Genomic DNA, 27,806 nt, shown 5'->3' with positions numbered 1-27,806 from the left:
TTCAATATGGTAGGTCGCCACTAGCCAGATGTGACTACTGAGCCCTTGATTTGTGACTGGTGTGATGGAGACAATAAATTATACATTTTATTTCATCTTAATTCATATAATTAAATGGCCTCATGTGGCTAGTGGGTACCATATTGGACAGCTAGTTATCATTATATGAGTTTTAATAAGATGGTAGAAGACACTGTGTCTGTTGAAGAAGAGGGTACACAAGTTCAATATGTCCATAAACAGATAGATATAGATAAAGATGTAGATACAGATATATAAGTATAGATGATATAGATATAGATATGAATGATGAGAAATGCAAAGTAGAAGAAACAAATTTATTTAACACCAAAATATTCTAAACACCAGGGTGGGGAGCTTTTTACTGATGAGTTGAAAATTGCAGGGGTCTCTTTTAGGCCTGAGTAGATGTTTGCCCTGTTAACCAGTCTTCGATGCACTATTTTATTTTGGAATCACTAAAACTTCGGAGGGTAGTCAAACTCAAAGAAGCCCTTACTACAGTATGAATATTTGTGATAAACAACTTTCCCCAAAATGCATCATTTGGATTCAAAATGGACTCCTGCAAATGGATTGTGTCAGACCAGTACAAAACTGACAGGACCAAGTGGGGGAGCTAATGGGTTTGATTGAGGGTCTGATGATGGAGAAGAGAGGTGCCCACTACACCAATGGGCTGTACCGCCTAGTGACAGGACCAGCGTGTGGGCCCGAGCAGTCAGAGGAAAGAGTAGAGGATTTCAGAGGGGCTCTTATACAGCACATGGAAACTCAGACACGTTGCACAACTGTGGCCAAAGAGAATTGCTTAAAAAGAGTCCTAGACAAAATATTAGTGTGGATTCTATTTTATCTTCAGTTGTTTGTCAAATGGATAATTCTGTTATTTTTTGTATTGCTCAGAATAAGCAGATTTTTTTAGTGCTTACTCTGTAGCTTGTGCAGTTTGGTGTGTAGCTTACTGTTAACTATGCTCAGAAAATTAATGCTAATTCCTGGACAGAACATTGATCCGGAATGCAAGAGTCCTGGAGGACAGTGATGGACCAGTAACTATCACTGTGATATAGAGGGTGAGTCACCAGACCTCGCCTATACACGCGGCGCCTGACGTCAGTCAATGCTTCGGATGCTGTGAAGTGTTTAAACCTTAGCAGCACTTCATTTATTAAAGAGCACATTATTTTAAAAGATACTGTTTGTTTTGAAATATAATAAAAAAACTTTTTGAAAACTTTAAACATAAAATTTCATCCATTTGCAAATGTTTAAAGCAAGTTTTATGTTCTTGGATACTAATTTTCTTTTAAAAATGCTATGATTTTTACTGAATTAAATGAAGATAAAATTTCTACTGAATATAAGAACAATAATGAGTAATCTGTAAAGTTCCTGAAATCACATCTTTAATTCTTTTCTTTTAAAAATGAAACCAATTATGCCCACTAATGACACACAGACACACTCACACATCTGGTGTTCCACAGGGGCATGTGTTAACTTTTACACACAAAACAACTAATCACATAAGGCCCAGGGGCGGGGTAAACATTACTGGAGGCATGTGGATAAGGGAGGAGAGTTCCTGCAGAGACAGGAGCATCTTTGCATTGAGGACCAGGCCAGCTGTCATCTAGGTTCTCTGGCCAGAGACAAGGTATTCAACCTGCCTCTCCCACGACTCACTTTTCGGCAGTCAACAGGAGAGAACACAGTCCCCTGTGGTACCCAGGTGGCCGATGCGAAGGGCTGGAATTTGGAGTGGACGGTGTGGCACAGGCAGGAATAGGACAGGATGTGAATGAGGCTGACCCATCACAGGTGTGGGAGCACAAGATGACAGGAAAGGTATGGAGTCTGCTCTCTGCGGAGCATCTGAGTGTCCGTGTGGGGGGTCACTGTCCTGAGCCTGGGGAGGCTGACTGAGGATGCTGTGCACTGTGCTCAGGTCTCAGGGAGCACAGAATGTCCCACTGAGTGAAGTGATATTGATTGGGGGAAGCATTTGCTTTTGGGAAGCACAGAATGTCCCACTGAGTGAAGTGATATTGATTGGGGGTGAAACATCAGGAGCAGGAGGCAGTGTCCCAGTCTCCCCAGCACATTGACCACATCAGAGACACTGGGACAGGACAGTGATGTGGCTTCTGCGAGCAGAGTCAGAGGCTCAATGCATTACCTGGGACATGTGTTTCTTTTCCAACATCTGAAACCGATATTCCAGTTCTCTTCTTGCTTGTCTCCTAGGACAACCGCCCTAAGTGGTCCCCTAGGTTGCTGAGCCAATTTTCTGGTTCTCACAGCGCCCCCAAGTCTCCATCGGCTGCTGAATGTCCAGGGAAAACCGTAGTAGCTACAGCTTTGGTCACCAATATAGAATCACCCTGGAAAAATTAGGTCCCAAAACTTCCTCAGTGTCACAGAATAAGTGTTACCATCTCCTCTCTGACCTTTTTGTGCCACATCCCTGAAACACAAAACCAATATCCCAAACCAGGGGTCGGGAACCTATGGCTCATGAGCCAGATGTGGCTCTTTTGATTGGCTGCATCTGGCTCACAGACAAATCTTTAATAAAAAAATAATACCGTTAAAAATATAAAACATTCTCAAGTATTACTATCCATTCATTTCCTACTGCTCATGTTCATGGTTGCGGGTAGCTGGAGTCAATCACAACTGTCCTCCAGGACAACACCAAATTTTTTGGCTCTCTCAGACAAAAAGTTTTCTGACCCCTGCCTCAAACCCTCTCACTTAGATATTTATTTTTTTATATTTATTTATAAGCAGATGAGAGAGACTGCTCTTTTAAACTCATATGTTTATTCAAGGTCATCTCTCTTCTCTGAAGTCCTTCCTCTCTTCCTAGTACTTTTTGTGGCCTTCGTTGGCATTTCCGGTTCTCCTTCTGAGCACCGAGAGGTCAGTGTATTCTTCACATGTGGGTGACTTCACTGCATGCTGGCTGCCCCTGTTCTTTCAACAATGAAACCAATTATGCCCACTAACGACACACAGACACACACACACATCTGAGATGGTCAGGGGCTTACCCAGGGAAATACTGGGCACATAATTAGTATCAAAGAAAGTGGGTATCATTTAAATATATCCATGAGGATTATTGCAGCAGGGATGGCCACTTAATTAGGAACTTGGGGGAAAGTCAAGTGCAGAGGCCTCCAACAAGCTGTGCATACAGGACATGGAAATGACAAGGGACACTGCTGGTAACAGTGAGGAAATTGCTCCCTAACCCCAGGAAGTGGATGAAAACTGGAATCCTGATGGAGAGTTGGGTAGACAAGGTGTGATGTTCAGCTTAGGGTTGCAGCTTGTCGTAGGTGACCTTACAGGGAGAGGGGCGGGAGAACAGACACCGGACCTTGTTTTTCTGTCTGAAGGGATCTCCTGCTTGGAATACACATTAGCAGAAGCCAAGCAGAAGTGAGACAGCCAGAGATCCCACTGATGTTGTCAGATCGGAAATGGGCCTCTAGGTTCACAACATTCTTTCTAACCGCTAGTCCTGCTAAATGTTAAAATATAACACAGTATTTTGCAGACCAGCTATAAAAAAGACTGAGGTTGACAAGAACTCATCCTGGGTAAGTATGGCCAACTGAGAAACAAGACATCAACATGTAATTGACCAAATACTGTGTATAAGCAAGGTCTAAGCCTCCTGTAGAAGACACAGAGCTTAAATATGAATCCTGTCTCTTTACCTTGCTGCAAGTAAATGAAACTCACATATGACAACCACATCTTGTTTTGAATAGCACAACCCAAGTGTCAAACCCCGTGAGTTTGTTAACAATGAGATCCACATACATCACCCCCAGGGACACAGAGCTAAGGTGAAGGAGGGTAAGTGTGGATCTGAAGAGGCAAATGAAAAATATTTGGCACAGAAGAGAGTTTTAAGTTATACTCAAGGCCATTTTACTTAGGATGGTGCCTTAAAAAAGAAAAGAGAGAAAAACAGTAAGAATATTTAGCAACTTCCAGGCCTCCGTGGACCACACACCCTCTTGCTGGAGAAGCCGGCTGCTTCCCTAACACAGCGCTCAGAGACGCGGACTGAAACCATGTGCATCAGCAGTGGTGCTAACGCTAGGCGTGTGCAGGAGTTCTTATCTGAATCTTCCTAAATTGAGTCTGCGAACTCAGTGAGATACTATTGCCAGAGTATGCCAGTATTGTCACTTCTTAAGTTTGTTGGCATTGTGGGGATGGGTGGGGAATGAGTGGGAAAGATGCTTCAGGTTAGCTATCACTGTGTAACAAACCACCCCAAAGCTTCCTGGTGAAAACAACAAGCATTTATTTTCACAGGTTCTGGGGGCGGAGCAGGACGTGATAGGCGGCTCCTCTTTGCTCGCTGTGGCTCCATCTGCAGCGCTCAGTTGGCAGCGGGAGAACCCATGTCCATGTTGCCTCCTGTGCAGGGCGCCTATGTAGGCTCTGCTGGCTGATGTAAGAGCAGCAGGGGGAGTGGGCCAGAGACTCCAAGTCCTCTTTATGGGACCCCTCCACGGGCCACGTGGGCTTCCTCACAACATGGTGGCCAAGTTCCAAGGGCAAGTGCCCCAAGAGAGCAAGGAGGCCTTGTCCCTATTCCCACCTCAGAAACTACAACCATCCATTATTTATGAAAACAGTCACAAAGCTCATCGAATTGACAGGCAGGGGATACAGATGCAACAGAAGGAGTAAAAAGCTCAGATTATAAGAATAGGTAGGTTTAGTATAGGGTTATGGCCGTCTTCTGAAAATACAACTTAGTATATTAACAAATCGTAGTAAATTAAGAAGAAAAAAATAAAGTTTACCTTATTTCCCAAATGCATCCCATATATTTTAAAGTATAGTGCAAAAACCACTTACTGGTTCTTTAAATGTATTTCTTCCAGCTTCTTCATATATATTTTTAATGCGTTCATCATATTTCATGTTTAGAGATTTTATTTTTTCCTCCTTTTCTTGCTCTGATATATTTAGCCCTTTTACTAGTTTAATTTCCTTCACTAATTCATAAGTATAAATTATCTCCAAGGCATGTACCTGATGTCTAAGCTTCTCCTCTATGTCTTTGTATACGGCGTCAGAGAAGTTTGTCCTCCCATTCTCCTGCACCATCTTCTCTATCAGCTCCATCAGCTCCTGCACTTGACCTTCCCTCTCAGCCTTGTCTGCACTTGGGCAGTTATTAAAGGCACAGCAGCGGTTCCCACACTCCTGGATGATGTTTCTTAGGTCCACGTCTGCCTCTTCTATAAACTCACTGAGCTGCTGATCTTCCCCCAAATTATCTTTGCGCGTGAACAAGACAATCATGTACTTCATGGCTGCCTCCCCAAAGATATGCTTGATCAATGCAATTGTTTTGTACTCTTCCTTTGTGAAGCGGTTCAGCTGCACAACCAGGAGGATGGCATGAGGCCCAGGTGAGGACTGAATGACACACCGGCTGATTTCCTTACAGGTTTTTATCAATGTCTCCTTAGTGTCGAAGAGCCCTGGGGTGTCCACGACAAGAAGGTTCCTCCCCTTCCAGTTCTGCGTTGCTGCCTGACACTTCTTGGTAACAGCTTGGGCAGCAATTCTAGAATCAAATTCACTTCTCCCAAGGATGCTGTTTGCTGTCGCACTTTTCCCATTCCCTGTTTTTCCCACCAGGACAATCCTCAGAGTGTTGTCCTGATCGCCAGCCATGTTCTTGTCAAGAGGCTCTGGGGTGTAGGTGCCCACAAGACCTTAAGGAAGGAAAGGAAAGGGGGAAGTGGTCAACTTATGTAAGTGGGCACCATTCCTAAACCTTTTTTCTTCATTCTTTCCTCCCAGAAAATATGTAATAGTCTTTGACATTGACCCCAGTGAGAGCAGAGATGACACAGCTCAGTTACTGTGGAAGAAATAATAAAGTAGCGTTTTCCCACAAAGGAACACAAGATGTAGGTATTTTCGAAGGGGAGGGTACTCATCTAACCTTTAAATATCTGATCATCTGAGAACCACTTAGGCTTATCCTGCTCATATAAGAAAGAATAGAAACTTAAAATTATCTCTATGAATCAAGTACAATATTGGTCTCAGAAACTAACAAAGATTTCACCAATAAATAAAGCTACACTCATATCTCATTTGGAAATATTAATACCGAAATCCTAAATAATTTATGGAATATCAAGTAATGTAATACACCACAATTAAATGTGACTTCTTTTAGATATACTAGGATGGTTCAAAATGAGAAAGTTGGTTGTGACAACACATCCCACATTAATAGATGAGGAAGAAAATTACCTACATTTAGAAAAGACTATTGCCTGAATTCAACACTGACTCATGTTGAAAGTATTTTATAAGATTGAAATCAATGGATTCTTTCCTAACATGACTTTATATAACCTAAATTAAAGGTTTTTTTGCCATCAATTTTTTTTCCCTGCAGGTGATAAATAGTAGGTTACAAAGTTAAATAGTGGGTCCTAAAGTTAAAACAATGGGTTGCAAAGATCATTGGAATGAAGAAAACAGAAAATTATCTGGCACCATCAAGAAAAAATACAAGGAAGTTGGACTAGGTCCACCAGGAGTCACACATCATAGTTTCTGTAATTACAGCAGAACAATGTTGGCTCACGAATGAAGAGATCAGAGAAATGAAAACTGAAAATTCTAAAATAGACCAAGTTAATCATATTATAATATATGCACTTATAGTCACTTCTATTGCATTTTGTTACAGATTCCGAGGGCAGCATCTCACATCCATAAGGACAAAGACGGTTAGTAGAGTGACTGTGGGATAACCCTGGAACCACATAGAAAAGATAAGACGGCACCTGTGCCTCACGCCACTCAACTGCCATGCAGATGAGAAGTTTACATGTAAAATCTAATCTATATAAATAATAAAACAAACATGGTTAATCTCTTTGTAAGCTGGTGTTAGGGAAGATATTTCTAAGAATTGAAATAGATGAGGAAAAGGACTAGTAAGTGTGGTTACATAAAAATATCACACATATCCCTGGCCGGTTAGCTCAGCGGTAGAGCGTCGGCCTAGCGTGCGGAGGACCCGGGTTCGATTCCCGGCCAGGGCACACAGGAGAAGCGCCCATTTGCTTCTCCACCCCTCCGCCGCGCTTTCCTCTCTGTCTCTCTCTTCCCCTCCCGCAGCCAAGGCTCCATTGGAGCAGAGATGGCCCGGGCGCTGGGGATGGCTCCTTGGCCTCTGCCTCAGGCGCTAGAGTGGCTCTGGTCGCAATATGGCGACGCCCAGGATGGGCAGAGCATCGCCCCCTGGTGGGCAGAGCGCCTCCCCATGGTGGGCGTGCCGGGTGGATCCCGGTCGGGCGCATGCGGGAGTCTGTCTGACTGTCTCTCCCTGTTTCCAGCTTCAGAAAAATGAAAAAAAAAAAAAAAAAAAAAATATCACACATATGACAAATAGACGGTGACAGAGAATGATTTGTCTTTGGGTGATGGGCACACAAGACAATCAACAGTTCAAACACTATATAGCTGCTCACCTAAAAGCTATGTATTCTTTTTGATTGATGTCACCCTGTTAAGTTTCATTTTCTAAATAAAATTTAAAAAAAAATCTTAGCTCTTAAGATTGAAAAAAAATATTGTCCCTTTTTAAGTGAGGACATTGATGTGTTCTGGAAACGCTGAGATACTTGCCCAAAGTCACAGTGCTAACAGGTACCGGGCAGAGCAGAAATCCAATTACAAGTCTGTCTGACCAGCACATCCCCTCCTAACCACTGCACACGGGGCCTCTTCCTGGTGTCTTCTCAGGCCTGTGATTCTAAAATCCCATCAAATCAGAGGTAGATGGAGAGAGGCCAGGGAAGGGATCCACACTCTTGCTGAGTGGAGAACTGGCAGGAAGCCTGTACCCAGGGAGTTCCCAGGAGGGTTTCTCATGCACTGTTTCTCCAGAATGGCCTGTCCTCCCCCAGGGCACCCCTCCCCACCTCATACGTCACACTACTGGGGTCACAGCCTCTCTCTGCTAAATCATGGAAAGGATTCCACAAACCACATTCTATATGTCCTCTGCCATCAGACACGAGGGTACCCCTGGAGAGTCCCTGCTCACCTTGGGATCCGGCTTCTTCTTCAGTGAGGAGAGGGGTTTAGACTAGGAAATCTCTAAATTGTCTTTGAGCTGAAAAAAACCTGCCTTGGGGACATTAATTTCCTGCTGTGGGGACACTAATATCCTATCAAGGAACAAGGAAGGATTATCAGGCATCCCTGTAACAACAGCAAATGCATGAGATGCACCAGTCAGAACACATGTGTCCTGTTAAGTATTAGATGTGCTCTGGCTGGGGGGCCTGTTGGTTAGAGCACTGCTCATATATGCCAAGGTTGCAGGTTTGATCCCAGGTGAGGGACATACAAGAATCAACCAATGAATGCACAAATAAGTGGAGCAATAAATCAATCATTCTTCTATCTATCTATCTATCTATCTATCTATCTATCTATCTATCTATATCTCTTTCTCTCTCTCCCTACCCTTCTTTCTAAAATCAAGAAAAATTTAAAAGTAAATAAATAAACATGTGACATATAGCATTGTGCTAATAACGCTCCTTACTTCCCTCCCAGTCTTCTGCAATGGCCACTCTCACAGCATCTCCCTGCTCTCCTGCAGGGCAGTCCCTTGTCCCTTTCCTGACCAGACCCACCCCTGCTCACTCCCTGGACCTCCTGCCCTCACAGCTCTGTCCTCAAGGCCCCTCTCAGCCAGGCTCACCTTCTATTCAACAGGTTGAGGAGCTCTCAGGTTTTCTCCAAAGTAGTCCTCTGAGCTGGTTCTTATGCTGTAACTGTGAGTGAAGAGAAAGTGCTTGAGCCTCTGAAACCACTGAGCCAGGAAACTCAGAGTGGGTGGGGTCCGTGGGGAATGTTCGCCTTTAAAGAGACAGAAATATTGCCCCATAACCTGCTGGCTGCTTCAGTTTTACCAAGTTGAAAACTTTTTCTTTGTGTGCCTGCTCTGGCACCGAATTTTCCAAAGCTATCTTCAGTTTTTGGGTTATATGATGGATCCAAGAAGCCCTTATTGAATGAACTAAGTCTTGCCCAGAAAGCCAGGCACAGTGTCTGGTCGTGTTCCCTGGTGCTGTGGGAGACTGCAGGGGATTCTCAGAGAAGAGAGTCGGGAATGCGACTCGGTGTATCTTCGGAGTGCTTGCTAGTGACTATATGATATGGGATTTGAGTGTGGTCTTTCAGGAAGGTCTCAAGTAACCCATTGATTAATTATCAAGACCCAGGTACAAAGCCAAAGGCATCTAAACTACAGTATGTAATGTTAAGCTTAGGTTAAGTTTAAAAGTGAGAAAGTGCATTTTTTTTTACAATTAAGTTTTTGTGGTTTCATTTTAAGTAAAGAAAGTGCAGTTTTAGTTTTGTTTAAAGTAAAGAAAATGCAGTTTTAGTTTACATTTAGTGTTAAGAAAGTGCAGTTTTAGTTTACATGACTACAGTGCCTAAATCCCTTCCTCCTTCCCTGCTCCTCTGCCATTCACCTCTGATAGCTGCACTCGTCAGTCTCCAAGGTAAGAATACAGTACTAAATAACATTTTTTCTTTTATTTCATATATTTTGTTATGCATTGGTAAAGTATACATGTGTGTTTCTTAATTTAAAACATGTCTTTTTTCATAATTTAGGATGGTTTGAGGATGTTTCACAGGGCTGGAACGGATTAAATCTATTTTAGTTATTTTAAATGGGAGAAATTTGTTTGATATACGAGTTGACTGACTTATGAGCTCGGTTAGAGAACGAATTAAACTCGTATCTCAAGGCACCACTGTATTGGGAGCCAGGGGGAAAGAGGAAGAGGAGACTAGAGGAAAGTCTTCCAGTGACCACACAGCGTCTCTGGTTATTTCCATAGGGCTCTTGCAAGCTTGAAAGTCGGCATGACCGACAAGTCAGCAGGCACCTTTCCCTCCCGCCCTTCCTACCACCTCCCACCACAGGCCAGACAGGCAGCTTATTGAGATTTTCCCAGGGGGTGGATCAACAGGCTCTGGAAATTTTTTTCAGGTTACAATCAGGCTCTCACAGTGATCACAGTTGACAAGATGTTCTAGTTGTCTGTTGCATCACCAGTCAATAATGTGGGTTTTATTATACATTTTGGTCCACTGGATTGAGAAATTTGATCAGTCAGTGCTTAAGCTTGAGGGTGGCTATGAAGAGGACCAGATGTAGCCGGAAGCAGTGGACTATAGGATGCGTACCCATGGATGGAAGCAGCTAGCTTTGGAAATGATGGTGTTAATGACCAAATCACTGGATCAGTTATTGATGTTAAGAACTTATCTCAACCTGAAGGACACTAAGTAATAGTTTTTTAACTTCCAATAAAGAAACAGTTCAGAACAAAATAAGAAATTCATAAGGTTGGGCTCAAAAGGAAAATACCAGACAGTATGATCAAAAATAATGGAGGAGTTCACGATGATATTACAGAGCATTAAAACAAGTAGGGGCCCCTCCAAGCACAGAGCCCTGTGCAGCCCTAGGAGTCACACACCTATGAAGTTTACTGTAACCTGGAATCTCACATAACATCTCTGTCCTCTCCTCCAACTTTTCTTTGGTCTTCTCATGTTGCATCCTCACAACCACCCAGAAGTTACCCCTTCTGCATTCAGGCACATTTACCAGAATATGGCCTTCCCACCCTCACCTCACACCTGCCCCCAGTAAACCGTAGAGGCCTCGGTGATGAGCGAAGGGGGAAGGGTGTCGCAGAGAGACGTTCTGAGCTCTGCCTGATCCCATTTCTCATCAACTTCTTGCAGCCCTGGGCTCCCAGGAGCACCAGAACCCCACACCGCATCTGCTCTGCCCTGACCCTTTTTGAACTCAGACCCTTTACAGAAGAATTTAGTGGTTGTCAAAAATATACACAACATACCCTGGCCGGTTGGCTCAGCGGTAGAGCGTTGGCCTGGCGTGCGGGGGACCTGGGTTCGATTTCCGACCAGGGCACATAGGAGAAGCGCCTATTTGCTTCTCCACCCCCCCCCCTCCTTCTTCTCTGTCTCTCTCTTCCCCTCCCACAGCCAAGGCTCCATTGGAGCAAAGATGGCCCGGGCGCTGGGGATGGCTCCTTGGCCTCTGCCCCAGGCGCTAGAGTGGCTCTGGTTGCGGCAGAGCGACACCCGGGAGGGGCAGAGCATCGCCCCCTGGTGGGCAGAGCATCGCCCCTGGTGGGCGTGCCGGGTGGATCCTGGTCGGGCGCATGCGGGAGTCTGTCTGACTGTCTCTCCCCGTTTCCAGCTTCAAAAAAAAAAAATATATATATATATATATATATATATATATATATATACACACACACAACATCACAACAAAAATTTTAAAAATTCTATTGTTTTGATAGAGACAGAGGTACTGAAGAGCTCATGAACTTTTCAGGGGAGCGGGCAGACCACCAGACTAGTGCGAGCTCAGTGGGTCCTGAGACCACCCCTGCCTGAGAGCGTGACCAGGCTCCCCACGAAAGAGAAAGCTCACCATCCCACAGAATACCAAACACACAAAGAAGAGGGACCAGTTTTACAAATGCTCATAGACACAGCCTACTGTGTGCTGGTTAGCAGCTGGACGGAGGGAAGGGGGACATAAGGGGAAAGGAGGTCAAATATATGGAGATTGCAGATGACCTGACTGTGGGTAGTGTGCACATTTTGAAATGGACAGACGATGTGTCATACAACTGTACAATCAAAACCTATATAGTGTTATTAATTAATGTCATCCAAATCAATAGAATTTAAAAAGATAATAATAGTATTATGTAAAAATTATAGGAGGGCATTATCACTTAAAAATTAAGGCAATACAAGCTTTCATGCATTAAAATACACAGAACTTGGCCCTTGCCAGTTGGCTCAGCAGCAGAGCTTTGGTCGAGCGTGTGGAAGTTTTGGGTTCAATCCCTGGTCCGGCCATACAGGAGACGTGACCATCTGCTTCTCTTTCCCTTCCCCTCTGCCTTTACTTCCCCATCTCCTTTTCTCTCTCTTTCTCTCTCTCTCTCTATCTCTCTCTTGTCCTATCCCACAGACATGGTTAGAATGATTCGAGCAATTTGGCCCCAGGTGCTGAGGATGGTTCCATAGCCTCTGCCTCAGGCGCTGAAATAGCTCAGTTGCTGAGCAATGGAGCAGTAGCCCCAGATGGACTGAGCATTCCTCTGAGGGGGCTTGCTGGGTGGATTCCAGTCAGGGCATATGTGGGAGTCTGTCTGCCTGCCTTCCCACCTCTCACTTCATAAAACTTTTTTTAAAATTGTAAGTCAACCTCAAACGCAGCCCCAAGATGACAGGAAGGATGAGGCCAAATGCTGCAGAAAGAGAAGCACCCCCAAAAATGTCTTTTCTCAGCCAACATGCTGAGATGGAGAGAGACTGAAATAATCAAACAACCGAGAGAACAGGCAGCAGCCGCACACAGCTAGGACACCCAGCTGGGGGAAATCGGGAGACACAGCCCTTTCCTGCCGCCAGAAGATTCTGAACTGAGTCTTTTCAACAGTCACAGATAACAAATTGGATACCAGAGGCCCTGGCCACTGGCTCAGTGGATAGAGCCAGGGCCAGACACTTGAGTTTTTAAAGTGCCAGATTCCCCCTTCACATGGAGTTGGGGCAGTTCCCCTGCTGCTCCCGCTGCCAAGAACACAGGTATGCCCTGACCAGATGGTGGTGCAGTGGATAGAGCAACAGACTGGGATGCAGAAGGACCCAGGTTCGAGACCCAGAGGTAGCCAGCTTGAGCATAGGCTCACCTGGTTTGAGCAAAAGCTCACCAGCTTGGACCCAAGGTCGCTGGCTCGAGCAAGGGGTTACTCCGTCTGCTGAAGGCCCGTGGTCAAAGCACATATGAGAAAGCAATCAATGAACAACTAAGGTGTCACAATGTGCAACAAAAAACTAATGATTGATGCTTCCCATCTCTCTCCATTCCTGTCTGTCCCTGTCTATCCCTCTCTCTGACTCTCTCTCTGTCTCTGAAATAAAATAAAAAAAAAGAACACAGGTATGAATTTCAATTTTTGGTAGAAGTTCAAGTTAATTTTGGAGTTTCATTTCATCTATACCCTAAGATGTCTCCTTTCTTTTTCCCTGAAAGTTGGAACCACATTCTTAACTCTGCTCTTCAAACCACATTCTCCAGGGAGTCATTCATGATGTGCTGATAGAAATTATGTGTGACAAATGTTTCTGAGACCTTTGTGGGTTCCTGGTTAAAACACATCCCTTTAATACATGGATAACAGTAGTTAATCTGCCCCTTTACCACTGGGTTCTTCTACCATCATTCTTCCTAGGACTTCACAGAGCACATTGCCATGTGCTACAAGCATGTCCTGGTGGTCACACGCCAAGTGTCCTTGCTCTACTCTCTTGAAAGTGGCCTGTCCACGCCCCACACCAAGTTGTCCCCAATAGCACATACACCTCTCCTTTATTTCCCCAAACATAGGTGAGATTAGACTGTACATTTAGCACACGTGAGCACAGGCTCCAGGATAAGAGAAGCAGCACAGGAAGCAGCTCAGGATTCCTTCAGAAACAGCCCTCACAGTGAGCCAGGTTTGGTTTCTCTCTGCAGGACACGGTGCAGGGGTGTCCATTTTCATCTTTGGACTTTCAGACTGAATCCTGAGGTTGGAATTTAACATCCTATTGCATCAGTAGCTTCTAGGAGCACATATTTAACCAAAGAGCCACACATACCTTAAAGAAAAAGTGAATATACATTTAGTGTGAAAAAAAAGTCTTTATCTTCTTTGTGGTTATTTTCTGTGTCCATGCACTCAATTATTCTTACCCTAGCATTCGGGTTCATGCTGCATAGATGAGGCAAAGTAGAGGTTCTGCTCTTGGGAAGCAGTGAGATGAGAGGCTCATGTGAAATACCCTGAGAACAGGGTTGCCCATTTATCTCCACGGCAGAGGCAGACAAGGAGGGTGCTGGGTAAGTACCATGCATTGTGATTAAGACAACAGAAGAATGAGGCATGTTCCCTTCTCTGAAGAGTGTTGGGAGTTTTTACCTATTCATCTATTCATTAACAGTGAGTGTTTGTTTGAATCTGGTGGAAGATTTTATACCAGACACTGAGAATCTAGAGAAAGTATAACCAAGTCCCTATTGGGACTGGTTTCTTTCATGTAGCATAATGATTTTGAGAATCATTCAAGTTCCTTGTGTCAGTAGCTGTTCTCTTTTATTGACAATTAGAATTCCATCTTATGCATGGACCACGGTTCTTTATCACCTCTTTATTTATTCTTATGCCACTAATTGATTTCTCTTGTCTAATTGCATTGGGCTAAAATCTGTATTATTATGTTGAACAGGAGTGGATGGGCATGCTTGCTATGTTCCTGTTTAAGCCTCTTGTTTCCCGTTAAGTAACTGAGATACTAGATAATAGGAGAATATGGTGTGAATCACTGTGTGTGTCTACTTAAGCAACTATACCCCAATCACTATTTTCTTGAGAGTTTTTCTAATGAATGGCAATTGAATTTTGTCAAGGCTGTTTTTACAAATCATCTTTCTGAATAGTTTTATAATTCTTTCTCCTTAAATCTATTAAGAAGTGAATGATGTTAGTAAATTTCCTCATATGAAACCAGTATTTTCATTTCTATTTTGAGTTTCACTTGATTATGATGTATCACAGTCTTCATGTGGTTTTGGAGTGTATTTGCTAATGTATTATTTAGTACTTTTGTATTGACAGTCATGAAAGATATTGGTCTTTAGAGTTATCTTTTCATACTGTCAATATTGGGCTTAGGTTATTAATGTTATATTTGCTTTGAAAAGGCAATAAGAAAGTTTCTCTTCATTTTCCATGCTCTGAAACAAATTTTTTATTAAATGAGAGGAGGGGAGTTAGATAGACAGACTGCTACAAGCACCCCTACCAGGATCCACCCAGGAAGCCTCGTACAGAACAATACTTTGCTCATCTGGGGCCTTTTCTTCGCATCCGAGCTATTTTTAGTGCTTGAGGCAGAGGCCATGGAGCCATTCTCAGTGCTTGAGGCCAACACACTGGAACCAATAGACCCATGGCTGAGGGAGTAGAAGACAGAGAGAAAGAGAGAGAGAGAGAGAGAGAGAGAAAAGGGTAGAGAAGCAGTTGGGCGTTTCTCCTATGTGTCCTGACTGGAAATTGAACCTGGGACATCCACACCCATGCCAACACTCTACCAATGATCGAAACTGCCAGGGCCAGCTCTGGAACTATTTAAAGAGCACTGGATCTGTCTGTTTTTCGAGAGTTTGGAAGAATTTCCACAAAAAACCATCTAGCCCTGGTGCCTACTCTGTTGTGTGGCTCCTTAATATCTTTCTCTATTTCTTCTATGTAAATGGTTTTATTTAAACTTCCTCTCTGGGCCCTGGCCGGTGGGCTCAGCGGTGGAGCGTCGGCCTGGCGTGCGGGGGACCTGGGTTCAATTCCCGGCCAGGGCACATAGGAGAAGCACCCATTTGCTTCTCCACCCCCACCCCTCCTTCCTCTCTGTCTCTCTCTTCCCCTCCCACAGCCAAGGCTCCATTGGAGCAAAGATGGCCCGGGTGCTGGGGATGGCTCCTTGGCCTCTGCCCCAGGCGCTAGAGTGGCTCTGGTTGTGGCAGAGCGACGCCCCGAAGGGGCAGAGCATCGCCTCCTGGTGGGCAGAGCGTCGCCCCTGGTGGGTGTGCCGGGTGGATCCCGGTCGGGCACATGTGGGAGTCTGTCTGACTGTCTCTCCCCATTTCCAGCTTCAGAAAAAAAATTAAAAAAAAAACAAAAAACAAAAATAAACGTCCTCTCTGTATTAGGGACAATTTTGGTCATCTGTATTACTCTTAGAAATGGTTTATTTCATCCAGGTTTTCAAATTTATTTGCAAAGAGATTTTAAATTTAAAAAAATTACTTCTATTTCAATGATTATTTCTTGTCATTTTGAAAATTTTATTTTTGCTCTTTCTCTTTTTTCTTGGACAACTTAATTAGTAATTTGTCTAATTATTTTTAATAAATAAACCAGTATTTTTATTTATTAATTAGGTAGTTTGTAGGTTTTTAAAATACTCTATTGCATTATTTTTTGTATTGCATATTGTACTTTCTTTTGACTTACTTTATTTTATTTTTTCTGTTTTTTTGTTTCATTGAGAATTTATTTTTCTTGTATTATTTTTTTGAAAAATATTTGAGCAAAGCATCTTTCCTCTTATCACAATTTTAAATCAATCTTATAGCTTCTGACATTCAGTAGTTTCATTACTGTGAGCTTTAAGAAAGCCTGAAGTCTCAGTTTGTATATTCCTTTTCAATAAGAGTTGTTTAATAGAAGGTAATTAAATTTTCAGATGGAAGAACCATTTTTCTAAAGTATCCTGGTTTGATTGTATTGTGATCAAAAGTGTTCTTCATAGTATTTCTACTTTATAGAACTCACTGGTGTTTACTAAGATTTTTTATTATGATCAGTTTTTTGTGACTGATCCATGTGTGTCTGCAAAAAAGTAAAATAAAATAAAGTGGTATGTTCTCTTTATTTTGCAAAAAAGAGTATATTTTCTAAATAACTGGGAGATCTACTTTCTTCATTATATTGTTTTGTTCTTCTATCTCCTTATTTATATCTTGTCTACCTGATTGGTCTTGTTCTAAGAACTGTGTAATAAAGTCTCCTATTGTTAGGGCATTCTAAATTCTATCTCCTTGTATTTCCTATAGTTTATGTTTTATTAACTAACACACTTGCTATGTTATATGGAATATATTGATATATATATTCTTAACCATCATATCTCTGGTATAGGATTTGTAAGAGAGAATAATGAGATAGGAGAATTAAAATTCTATTTTAAATCTCTCTTGAAGTAATCATTGCTTTTATAGGAAAAACAATTCAAATGAGCTTATGGGATTGACTCCCCTAAGACTTGAAGTAAATTGTTCCTTGTGGAACAATCTGAGATTCACTGCAGATAGCCTACATGGTAAAATTAAACACAGGGCACATTTAAAATAGAAAGAGAAAATGTAAAATCTTAATATACATATTTATAATTTTCCTAGCGGCCATCCATTACTTCTAGGGAAAAAAATATAACAAAGTGTTTAATCTTATTTAAAACTGTCTAATATGATCTGTTAAGGCAGGATTTTCAACCCTTTTCACTTCATGGCACTCATAAACTAATTACTAAAATTCTGCAGCATGCCTAGAATACATTTCTTTTGCCTAGCTGACAAAAATATTCAGTACAATTTTGATTCATTCACACCCGACGACTGTTCCTGTGTTGGATGTTACCATTTTTTTTTATTTGACAATCTAAAGGAAAAGCGGTCAGTGATCCTGACTAAATAGTCAGGCACTGCATACTGAACGTTTTAACAGTTCTTGTGGTACACCCATTTGAAATCGCACAGTAAGGAGTTCCTTTAAAGAGTTCTCAGTCTTCTTGACCAATGTCACCCCATTAAATTTAATTTTATAAATAACAATAATAATAATAATAAATAAAGCATATTCTAGCACGAAAATAAAAGATAGCTCAGTCTCTCCACCTAGGTAACATAGAGAGTCACCTAAGTTGAAGTCCTCCCCTTGAGTTGACTGCATTATGTGTCTCCGTCGTTTGTGGAGAAAGATGGGATTCACAGACCTCATGCCTGTCTCTCCGCTGGGTGCTGTACCTTGCCTGTCAGGTCTCTGAAGTCCTCCTGGTCCTCGGCAGCCTGTGACCTAGAGTGAATTTCTCAGTCCGGACGGAGCCCTCCAGATCCTCGCTGGCTGACTTTGGTCTGTGCTGTTTCTGTCATGGACTCACATTCGGCATCGGCTCGAGCGCCAGGCTGCATGAAAGAGAAACTTTGCTGGAGCAGCTTAACAAACAGAGTTCAGTTTTGAGCCAACAAGGGAGTTTATGGTAGTTAGTCCAGAGCTGATGTAACTCTCCCAAGAACTTGCGTTCTTCTTACTTGGTCCAACACTCCTTGTAAGTATCTTTTGTCCTCAAAGTGGTAAGATGGCTGCTTCCCTTTCAGCCTCATGTCTGAATTACAGATAGTAAGAGATAGAAACCATGAGGGAGAGAGAATGGCACTTGCATTATAAACGCAAAGCCAACCCAGAAATGTCCACAGGCCTTGTGCTTATCTCTCGTGGTCCTATGGCTAACCCAGCTGCAAGAAACACCATGCAATTTAGTATTTCACCTGGGCACATCACCTTTATATAGAAGCAAGATTGTTTGTCAGGCGAAGGAGGGAAGGGCTAGTAAGCAGAGCTGTGCCATGTGCTGCTGGGCAGGGGAGGGGCGGGGGAGTTTGCTCCAGCCCTCCATCAAGAGCTACCTCACACGCATCCCCAGCGGTGAAGTCCTTTGACAAGCTCCCAACCAAACGTTCAGATAATGTCTCAACTCTTGGCTCACATGAGCCAAGGAAAGGATGAGAGAACTAAACCTTAGATCTTGAGTCTAGTTGCAAAAATAACAGAGCAGCTTTCAACAGACTAAATATTTTGCAGATAAAATTTGGATAACAAGCCCTACTGGAGGCAATGAAGTGGAGGGAGGGCAGACCCTGAATGCCAACAGTACCCGCTTGAGCCTGAATTTGCCAGTCCCATCCCTGCTCAAAGCATGCATGAAAAACAATAAATGGCCTGACCAGGTGGTGGCGCAGTGGATAGAGCATTGAACCGGGATGCAAAGGACCCAGGTTTGAGACCACCAGCTCGCCAGCTTGAGCACGGGCTCATCTGGTTTGAGCAAAAGCCTATCAGCTTGAACCCAAGGTCTCTGACTCCAGCAAGGGGTTACTCAGTCTGCTGAGGGCCCGCGGTCAAGGCACATATGGGAAAGCAATCAATGAACAACTAAGGTGTTGCAATGCGCAATGAAAAACTAATGATTGATGCTTCTCATCTCTCTCCATTCCTGTCTGTCTGTCCCTGTCTATCCCTCTCTCTGACTCACTCTCTGTCTCTGTAAAAAATAAAAAATAAAAAACCTAAAAAAAACAATAAATGCACAACTAGGTGGAATAATCAGTTAATCTCTCTCTTTCTCTCTCTCTCTTCTCTCCCCCCGCCCCCATAAATAAATACATTTAAATTTTTTTAGGTATACTGTTAAACATCAAATACTAGAGAGCAATAGAGAACGACTAAAACCAAATGAAAAATGAAAATGTTCCCATCTCTGAAACAAAATTACATAAGGTGACATCTTCCACCAGAAGGCGTTCCCCAGACCACAGCCCAAGACGTGACTAGAACTCCATTATCTACTATACTTGCTTCCTTAACCTGGAGAGATCAAATTTGGGACACACATCTGATTGCTCTATCCTTTCTTCCTTTCCACTCTAAGAGGAGGGTTGTTCCCAGCTCTCGGGATCTTGACTTTTACTGTACAAAATGTTATTAGCAGATGAAACCCAGGCCATGTTCTTCAAATGGAAAAGTGACAGAAGTGATAGAATACAGACAATCCATTTTAAAACAAACAAACAAACAAACAAACAAAAAAACAACCCAAGTCTACCAAGATGTCATCTTTGGACAAAACCCTATGGACAGTTCTTTTCATATTAGAAGCTGAGTCTTCAGGTCTTTCTTCATATTTTGTGACCCCTAGCATGCACCAGAGCCCCCAGGAGGCTTGTTGAAACACAAAGCTTCTGATTCAGTAGGTGAAGGGTGGAGCCTGAGTGTGGGGAAATGGCTGAAAGATTAAACTGCAGCTTTGAGACAAGTCTTTGGTGTGGACTTTGGATTGCCAAGTCCTGCAGGGTCAGAACACTCCCTCAGCAAGCACTACTAAGATTGTTTATATGAAGCAGCTGATCCCTATACCTATTTCCCACATGCCTGAGGGGTATCGGTTGGTCATCTTTCTCTGCACCTGAATCCATTGTAGAATAATTTGACCTAGGCTCTGCTAATTTGCTTGATGAGCAAAGAGACCAATAAATATGACGAGGCTGCAGAGATCTGGGCTCTCAGTCCTAGAACCCATCTTTTCTGTATGTTGCGTCTTGTGTGTTTCTCTTAAGTCCTGCAGCACTTTCCTTTTGTGCACACCCACTGCTGGGCTGGTCTCGGCACCTGAGACCTGGGTTTCTAAGAAGTTCAGGTGTTGCTGCTGCCGCTTCTGGCCCACACTCTGAGGGCAAAGGCACTGGAGCAGTTTTTTTCTGTGTTTAAAAGGGAAAAGGAAAGTCACCTCATTAGGATTCAAGCCATTTTCAAACGTTAGCAGCTACACCCAGGCACCAAAGACCATTCTCTCCTCCAGGCTTCTGAGGGAAAGTAGACACACCAAGGTGGAGGATTACCTACTGAAGATTGATACTAAACCCAGGTTCGGCTGCCAGCTGCCGGGGCAGCTAAAGTTTTAAAAAGGCCATATTCCCTCTTCACATGGAGTTGGGGCAGTTCCCCTGCTGCTCCTGCTGCCACACAGGGTGGGGGTGGCATTAACCCCCCATTGCTCCTGGGGCCACAGCACCTCCGTGGCCTCCAGAAGGAGGACTAAGAGTGTTTAAAAGATTCATTCCTTCATAACCCCTTTCTGAGTCTTACTGTCTGGGTGGGGAGTGACATCTCTCCCCCTGTATAAACCATCAATTTATATCCTTTCTGATTAAGAATACTTGCTCTGTAACAACATAAAAGTTTGTACATAAGAGATCTTCTTGTCCCATTTATATGGACCTTTGGAAAACAATTCTAAATTAATTAGTTGTTGGATTATAGCTGTAAGTTTATTGTCATCTAAAATACAGACTAATAGACGTTCTGATGAAACCGAGACTGAGCCACCCATGTCAAATAGAAACGAAATCCAAAGCAAATATAAAGTTCAAACAATCAAGTACTCTCAAACCAAATCCTCTGGTCTTAGACTCTTATCTCACACCTATTGATACCATGAAACACCTTTTTTAGCTTCAAATGGCACAAAGTCCAAACAGCAGAGACTGAGGACTCACAGTGCATACCTGTTCTACTTATTCAGTCCAGGAGCCTGTCAACTCCCTTAATGATCTTTGCCTTCCTCCAATAGAGCTACTGTAGGCGGCTGATGCCATTGAGAGGGAGAGCAGGGAGCATTTCTGAGATAAGAGACTGTTGGCAGCTGCTGAGAAGTCCCTGAAGCCCCTGCCATGGAGTCAGCCTGCCCCAAGCTGCTGAGACACTGACCAGTCATTGCTCCTCCTGATAATGTGAGAACGAGGAGGGTTAGCCCTATTGGGTTCAAGGCTGTGGCTGGTCACTCATTCTGGGACCACACAAAGGTCTGCCACTTGACAGCCAATAATGAAGAGACAGGGCTGGTAGAAGGACAGTAGGTTTATTTAAGAGCCAGCAGCTTGAGAGGGGACTCTCAACACAAAAGCCATCTTAAAGGGTCATGTGCAGCAGGTTTGTAAGCAGGGAGGAGAGAGAAAATAACACAAAAGAAAGAAATTACTACTCTTTTATAGATTCTTGCTGTATTGGCCAAGAGTTTGCTTAAAGGCTTTAATCACTGTAAAAACAAAAATAGAAGACTGGATAAAGAAGATGTGGCACAGATACACTATGGTATACTACTAAGCCATAAGAAATGATGACATCGGATCATTTACAACAACATGGTGGGATCTCGATAACATTATACGGAGTGAAGTAAGTAAATCAGAAAAAAACAAGAACTGCATGATTCCATACATTGGTGAAACATAAAAACGAGACTAAGAGACATGGACAAGAGTGTGGTGGTTATGGAAGGGGGAGGAGGGAAGGAAGGAGAGGGGAAGGGGAGGGGGAGGGGCACAAAGAAAAGTAGATAGAAGGAGACAGAGGACATTCTGACTTTGGGTGATGGGTATGCAACATAATTGAATGACAAGATAACTTGGACATGTTTTCTTTGAATATATGTACCCTGATTTATTGATGTCACCCCATTCAAATTTAAAAAAATTATGTATAAAAAAAAAGAAATCAAAAGGAGGGGGTTGAGAGTGCTCTGTGGAAGGGATTACGTGCAAGTCAGTTAAGTGGTTGAAGGTCAGCAAACATCCTAGATTCAGAATGTCTGAAGGTCAGAGTCTGATTCTTTGGAAGTTAGGTCCTAGAATTATAGAGTGAACATGATGTTGATCTGTAGTCATAGGTTAGATAGCAGGCCATCACGTATAGAAATAGTGTTACAACAATGGTGTGGTGGGTTACAGACTTATGCTAAAATATAGAAGTTGACCATTATTTTACACCATACATAAAAATTAAGTAAAAATGGATTAGAAGTTGAAGCACATAGGACCCGACCATGAAAGTCCTAGACAGAAACAGATGCAGTAAGTTCCTTGACTCAGGCTGCTGATAATATTGTGAATCCAACCCCCAAAGAAAAGCCAGAACAGATGGGACCACAACAAACAAAAAAGCTCCTTTACAACAAAGAAGACCATCCACACAATGAAAAGGCAACATATTGAATGGGAGAAAATATTAACACACCCTATATCTGATAAGAGGCTAACACCTAACTATGTAAAGCACTTATACAACTCTAATGTAAAAAAAATTAATTTGAAAAAGGGCAGAAGTCCTGAATAGACATTTTTCCAAAGAAGACACACAGATGGACCACAGGTACCTGAAAATGATGCTCAACATCACTAATCATCAGGGAAATGCAAATCAAAACCACAATGAGATAGCACTCCACACCTGTTAGGATAGCTATTATTACAAAGACAAAAGTAAAAAGTATTGGTGAGGATGTGGAGAAAAGAGAACCCTTATGCACTGTTGGTGGGACTGTAGCGTTGAGCAGCCACTGTGGAAAACAGTATGGCGATCCTCAAAAAGTTAGTAATAGACTTACCATATGATTTAGCAATATCACTTTTGGATTTTTAGCTGAAGAAAACAAAAATACTAAGTGGTAAGATATCTGCACTCCTGTGTCCACTGCAGCATTATTTACATTAGCCAGGACATGCAAACAACCTAAGTGTCCATATATGGAGAGATGCACAAAGAAATTCTGGTGTGTGTATGTGTGTGTATATATGGAATATTATTCTGCCATAATAAAACCAAAGTCTTGCCATTTGCAGTGGCCATGTTAACCAAAGCAATATACAGATTTAATGCAATCCTCATCGAGATCCTCATGACATTTTTTAAAGAAATTGTCCAGAGAATAAAATCATCAAATATGTATGAAATCACAAAAAAACCCCAAGGAGCCCAAGCAACACTGAAGAAAAAAAGAACAAAGCCAGAGATATCTGTTATGTTTGGTTCCAAGCCCCTAACTAATTGTCTCAACTAGTCAGGTTGAGCTTTAGATGACCAGGGGCCAGGGCAGTTCCCGTGACTCTCCACCTGAGGGATCCTGATTGATTATCTCACTTCTGCCTGATCCTGGGGCATCCTGACAGTCCACCTCCTGCCCCCATCACTTCAGTACCACCCTCCCTCCCCCATTGTTTAACCACCACAGGTAACAGAACTTTTCCCCTATAGCGAGAAATATACCCAAACTCAGTCCTGTATAGGATGTGGCTTGTCATCCTCTCGCTGCTGACGTCACTAGGGTCTCAGCCCCCCTGTTCATGGAGACATAGATAAACTTGTAGAATTCACCAGGCCTTGTGTGTCCCTCCTTTGGTGACCTAACAATATCACATTTCTTGACTTTAAATTATACTACAAAGCTACATTAATCACAACAGTAGGTACTGGCAGAATTACAGACACACCAACCAATGGAACAGAATTGAGTGCCCAGAAATCAACCCACATATATATGGGCAAGTAATTGCAACAAGGGAGCCAAAAACATACAATGGAGGATAAAATGCCTCTTCCACAAATGGTGTGAGAAAACCCTGAAAGCCATGTGCCAAAGACTGAAACTAGTCTAGCATGCTATTTGTGACCATGTACCAAGGTTAACTCAAAATGCATCAAGGGCCTAAATATTTTATCTTAAATAATAAATACACAGAAGAAAACATAGGTACAAGCTTATGACCTTTGTCTTAGAGAGGAATTTATAAATTTGACCCAAAAGGCAAGGTAAACAAAAGCAAAAATAAATGAATGAGACTATATCAAACTAAGAAGCATCAGCTCAGCAAAAGAAACCATCACAAAATAAAAAGACAACCAACCAAATAACAAAAGATATTTGCAAACATGAGTTTCAACAGGCTTTAACATCCAAAATATGTAAAGAACATATTCAACTCAATAATAAAGAAACAATCCAATTTCAAAACTGAGCAGAGGATTTCAAGAGATGTTGTTCCCAAAAATACATACAGCTGATCAACAGTTAAGTGAAACATGCTCAACTTCACTGGTTATGAGGGAAATGCAAATCAAAACCACAATGGAGACCACCCCACACTTGCAAAGATCAACAAGACAAGTAACAAGTGTTGGGAAAGCAGCCGTGTTAGGCTTGCTCGCTTGTATTTTGCCTTATTAGTGTGTGAGCAGGTGGCAGCTCCCCGTGTGGATAGTCTATGTAAGGCTACATGCAGGTGCCTGTCCTCAGGGTGGATGACGGTTGGTGGATTGCCTGCTCACCACTGTGAGGGGCCATTGTTTACTGTTGTTCATTCGCTTCATCTGCCGTGAGAAGCAGCGTTCCCTGCCAGTTTGCTCGTCTGCCGTTGTGAGACTCTATTAAACAGGAATGGCCCAACACTTTCTGGTTCTGCAGTTTCTCTACTGTCTGCCCGAATGCAGTGTGGACCTTCCTGTCCTCGGCCACTAGCATAACAACAAGTATTGGAGTCTGTGGAGATAAAGGAACCCTTGTACATTGCTGCTGGGAATATAAACTGGTACAGCCACTATAGAAAACAGAATGGGGGCCCCTCCAAAAATTAAGAATAGATCTACTCTATGACTCAACAATTTCTCTTCTTAATAGCTACCCAAAAATCTGAAAACATTTATTTATAAAGATATATGCACCCCCACGTTCACTGCAGCATTAGTCACGGGAGCCAAGACATGGAGACAACCTAAGTTCCCTTCGATGGATGACGGGAGAAAGAAGACGTGGTCCAGATATACACTGGAATACAACCCAGGTGTTAAAGAGGATGAAATATTGCCATTGCAACAACATGGATGGGTCTTGAAAGGATCATGCTGAGTGAAGTAAGTCAGATGGAAAAAGACAAGAACCATCTGATTGCACTCGTATGCGGGATAGAAAACAGCAACGAATGAACAAACAAAAACACAAATAAACAAAACTTCATGGACACGGACAACAGTGTGGTGGTTACCAGAGGGAAGGTGGCAGGGAGAGAGACAAAATGGTAAACGGGGTCAAATGTATGGTGATGGAAGGAGACGTCACTTTGGGCGGTGAACATATGATACAATATACAGGTGATGTATTATATGTACACTTGAAACCTATGTAAGTTTAAAAAAATAAATTTAAAAAATAAATTTAAAAATAATAATAGGAAAATATCATTGTCATTAAAGTAAAAAGGGTATAAGAAAAAAGAATAAAAATAATCAGCAAAATATATGTTAAGCAATAAGGAAATAATAAATATAAGAGTAAGCTATGGACTGAGAGAAAATATTTGCAAGTCACACATCTGATAGAGAACTTGTAAACATATTTGATAAAAAGTTGACAAGGAACAGAATGCATACAAAACATTAACAATCCATTCATAAAAGGAAGACAAATAACCCAACCTGAAATGGAAAAAATATGAATAAGCATATTTGACATATAATATACTGCATGTAATTGGAACAGAGAACTGATTAGTTTTTGCATATATATATATCCACCAGTGAAACCATTACCACCAAGATAATGATTCTATTCATTTGCTCGTGCCCTCTAGTAACCCATGCCCATGCCTCTGACATCCGCCCCCACCCCAAACCTCAGCAACCACCTGGGTGCCCTGGGCAGGTGTGCTGAGCAGTCGTCCCTCAACGGGAACGTGTGAGTGGTGAGACCCAGACTCAGAGCTAAGGTCTCAGAACTCTTGGAGGAGGAGATGCTGACAGTTTTTTGTAACATGACAATTGGTTCCAAATCCCAATTTAGGAAGAATTTTACAAAATCAAGAAGCTTATTAACAGGAAGCAAGAATTTGAGAACCGTTGCCTCAGATACTTCATTTTCTATATTTGTTTATAAACAGAGATGAGACTGCTTTTTAAAAAGCATATGTTGGTTGGAAACCCCCCAGAGTAATCTGAAATCGAGCCCCCTACAGAGGGCAGGGAGAGACACCGAGAAAGAGGCAGACCACTGCAGATGGGTAGGTGGCGGTTTACTAAGCCAGGGGACTTACCTATAGGGCTTGTCTGGGTGGCTCAGATCTGAAAAGGTTACCTAGAGACCCTAACCAGGCTGAGTCGCATATCCCATCCAGATGGTCCCAACAACACATTGCTGACTCAAGGCTGTGTCCTTGAAGCAGCCCCTGGGAAGGGACAAGGTAAGCCACCTGCACATTCCAGGGTGGGTTCTGGGTGGGGGGTCTCCCATAGCCTGGGTCCAGCTTTCAGGTCAGCTGGGGCTCACTCCTTCTCCATGGCTTCCCCAATGCAACAGAACTGGGTTTACCGCTCAGAGTGTCTGGGTCACAAGGACACAACTCTTGGTGGAAGAAAATGTTCTGTTTCACTGGGACAAGTAGACATTCCAAAGCTCTGCCTCTCCTAAGGGAGGCTTAGCCATTGCTTATATACACTGTTAGGTTAATCACATGTTGATTTTTTTCCTTGTAGCCACCAGTGGTGGTTCAGGTGAAGCTCATGTTTAGAGCTCCTTTGCAAAATACTGTGTTACATTTGGGCATTTAGTAAGAACTGCCCAGACCTCAGGACCCTTGGCACATCTATCACCAATACTCCATCCCTGCTGACAGGCTCTTACAATTTCCAAGGTCTCTTGTGGGGAAAACAGCTGTGTTAGGCTTGCTCGCTGGTGTCCGGGCTGCAAGCACTCTCTGCACAATTAGTGCATGAGCAGGTGAAAGAGCACCAGTGTGTTTCTCTCTATAAAAGCTCTGAGTACTATCCCGCCAGGCAATTCTCCCAGCTTGGTCTCCTGCTATTGCACCAATGTGAGCTGTGATTCCCTCATTCCTTCAGCCACCACCACCACTGGGAGGGGCAGTGTCCTGATCCCTTGCCCTCCACTGTGAAAAGCAGGTTTTCCTTTCTTTATTCGCTTGCTGGTTGGTGCGAGCCTCCAATAAACGGGTGAGGGCCCAACGCTTTCCGGCTCTGTAGTTCTCTACTGTCTGCCAGAATTCAGTGTAAACCGGCCTGGCCACCACCAGCATTACACCCCCTCCTCCTGCAGAGCACCCTGGGAGGTCAGCCAGGGGCTTCACTAGCATGGAGGTGGCTCATTTGCAGCTGCTGTCCCAGATGCCATAGTAACAATGCAGTCACATGCAAGAAAAAAGATAGGTTAAGCAACAACTCCCAAAATCAGTGGAACATTTTCCACCTAGAACCCCATGACCCAAACTATTGACTTAGCAAGTCCCCTGGGCTGAGGGTCAGGTCATTCAGGATGTTGACCTGTGTTCTCATGTGATTTACTAAAGGTCATACATTAGCAGACTCATCAGATATGAACACAAAACATTCTGCTTGGATAATGACAGA

At 42.9% G+C, this 27,806-nt stretch overlaps 3 protein-coding genes and 1 pseudogene across 4 annotated transcripts in view; 1 reads left to right on the top strand and 3 right to left on the bottom strand.

Moving 5' to 3' along the window:
- The window catches only part of LOC136406420 (GTPase IMAP family member 9-like), a 421,274-nt pseudogene that overhangs the window by 211,701 nt on the left and 181,767 nt on the right, over positions 1 to 27,806 (bottom strand).
- LOC136406411 (GTPase IMAP family member 8-like) overlaps positions 1 to 27,806 on the top strand; it is a 90,615-nt gene that overhangs the window by 44,057 nt on the left and 18,752 nt on the right. The window lies entirely within an intron of this gene.
- Positions 1 to 27,806, bottom strand: part of LOC136406404 (GTPase IMAP family member 7-like) — a 243,511-nt gene that overhangs the window by 211,389 nt on the left and 4,316 nt on the right. The window lies entirely within an intron of this gene.
- On the bottom strand, positions 4,349 to 8,943 carry LOC136405475 (GTPase IMAP family member 7-like). Its single transcript, XM_066384919.1, has 2 exons — positions 8,813 to 8,943; positions 4,349 to 5,786 (listed from the first exon to the last, which is right to left on the bottom strand). Exon 2 carries the CDS (start codon positions 5,743 to 5,745, stop codon positions 4,891 to 4,893), a length of 855 nt encoding a protein of 284 aa, XP_066241016.1. The 5' UTR covers positions 5,746 to 5,786; positions 8,813 to 8,943; the 3' UTR covers positions 4,349 to 4,890.

Source organism: Saccopteryx leptura, chromosome 5 (assembly GCF_036850995.1).
Source record: "Saccopteryx leptura isolate mSacLep1 chromosome 5, mSacLep1_pri_phased_curated, whole genome shotgun sequence".
Lineage (NCBI taxonomy): Eukaryota > Metazoa > Chordata > Mammalia > Chiroptera > Emballonuridae > Saccopteryx > Saccopteryx leptura.
The sequence above is the reverse complement of the archived record's forward strand: the minus strand, read 5'-3'. Positions and strand labels throughout refer to the sequence as shown.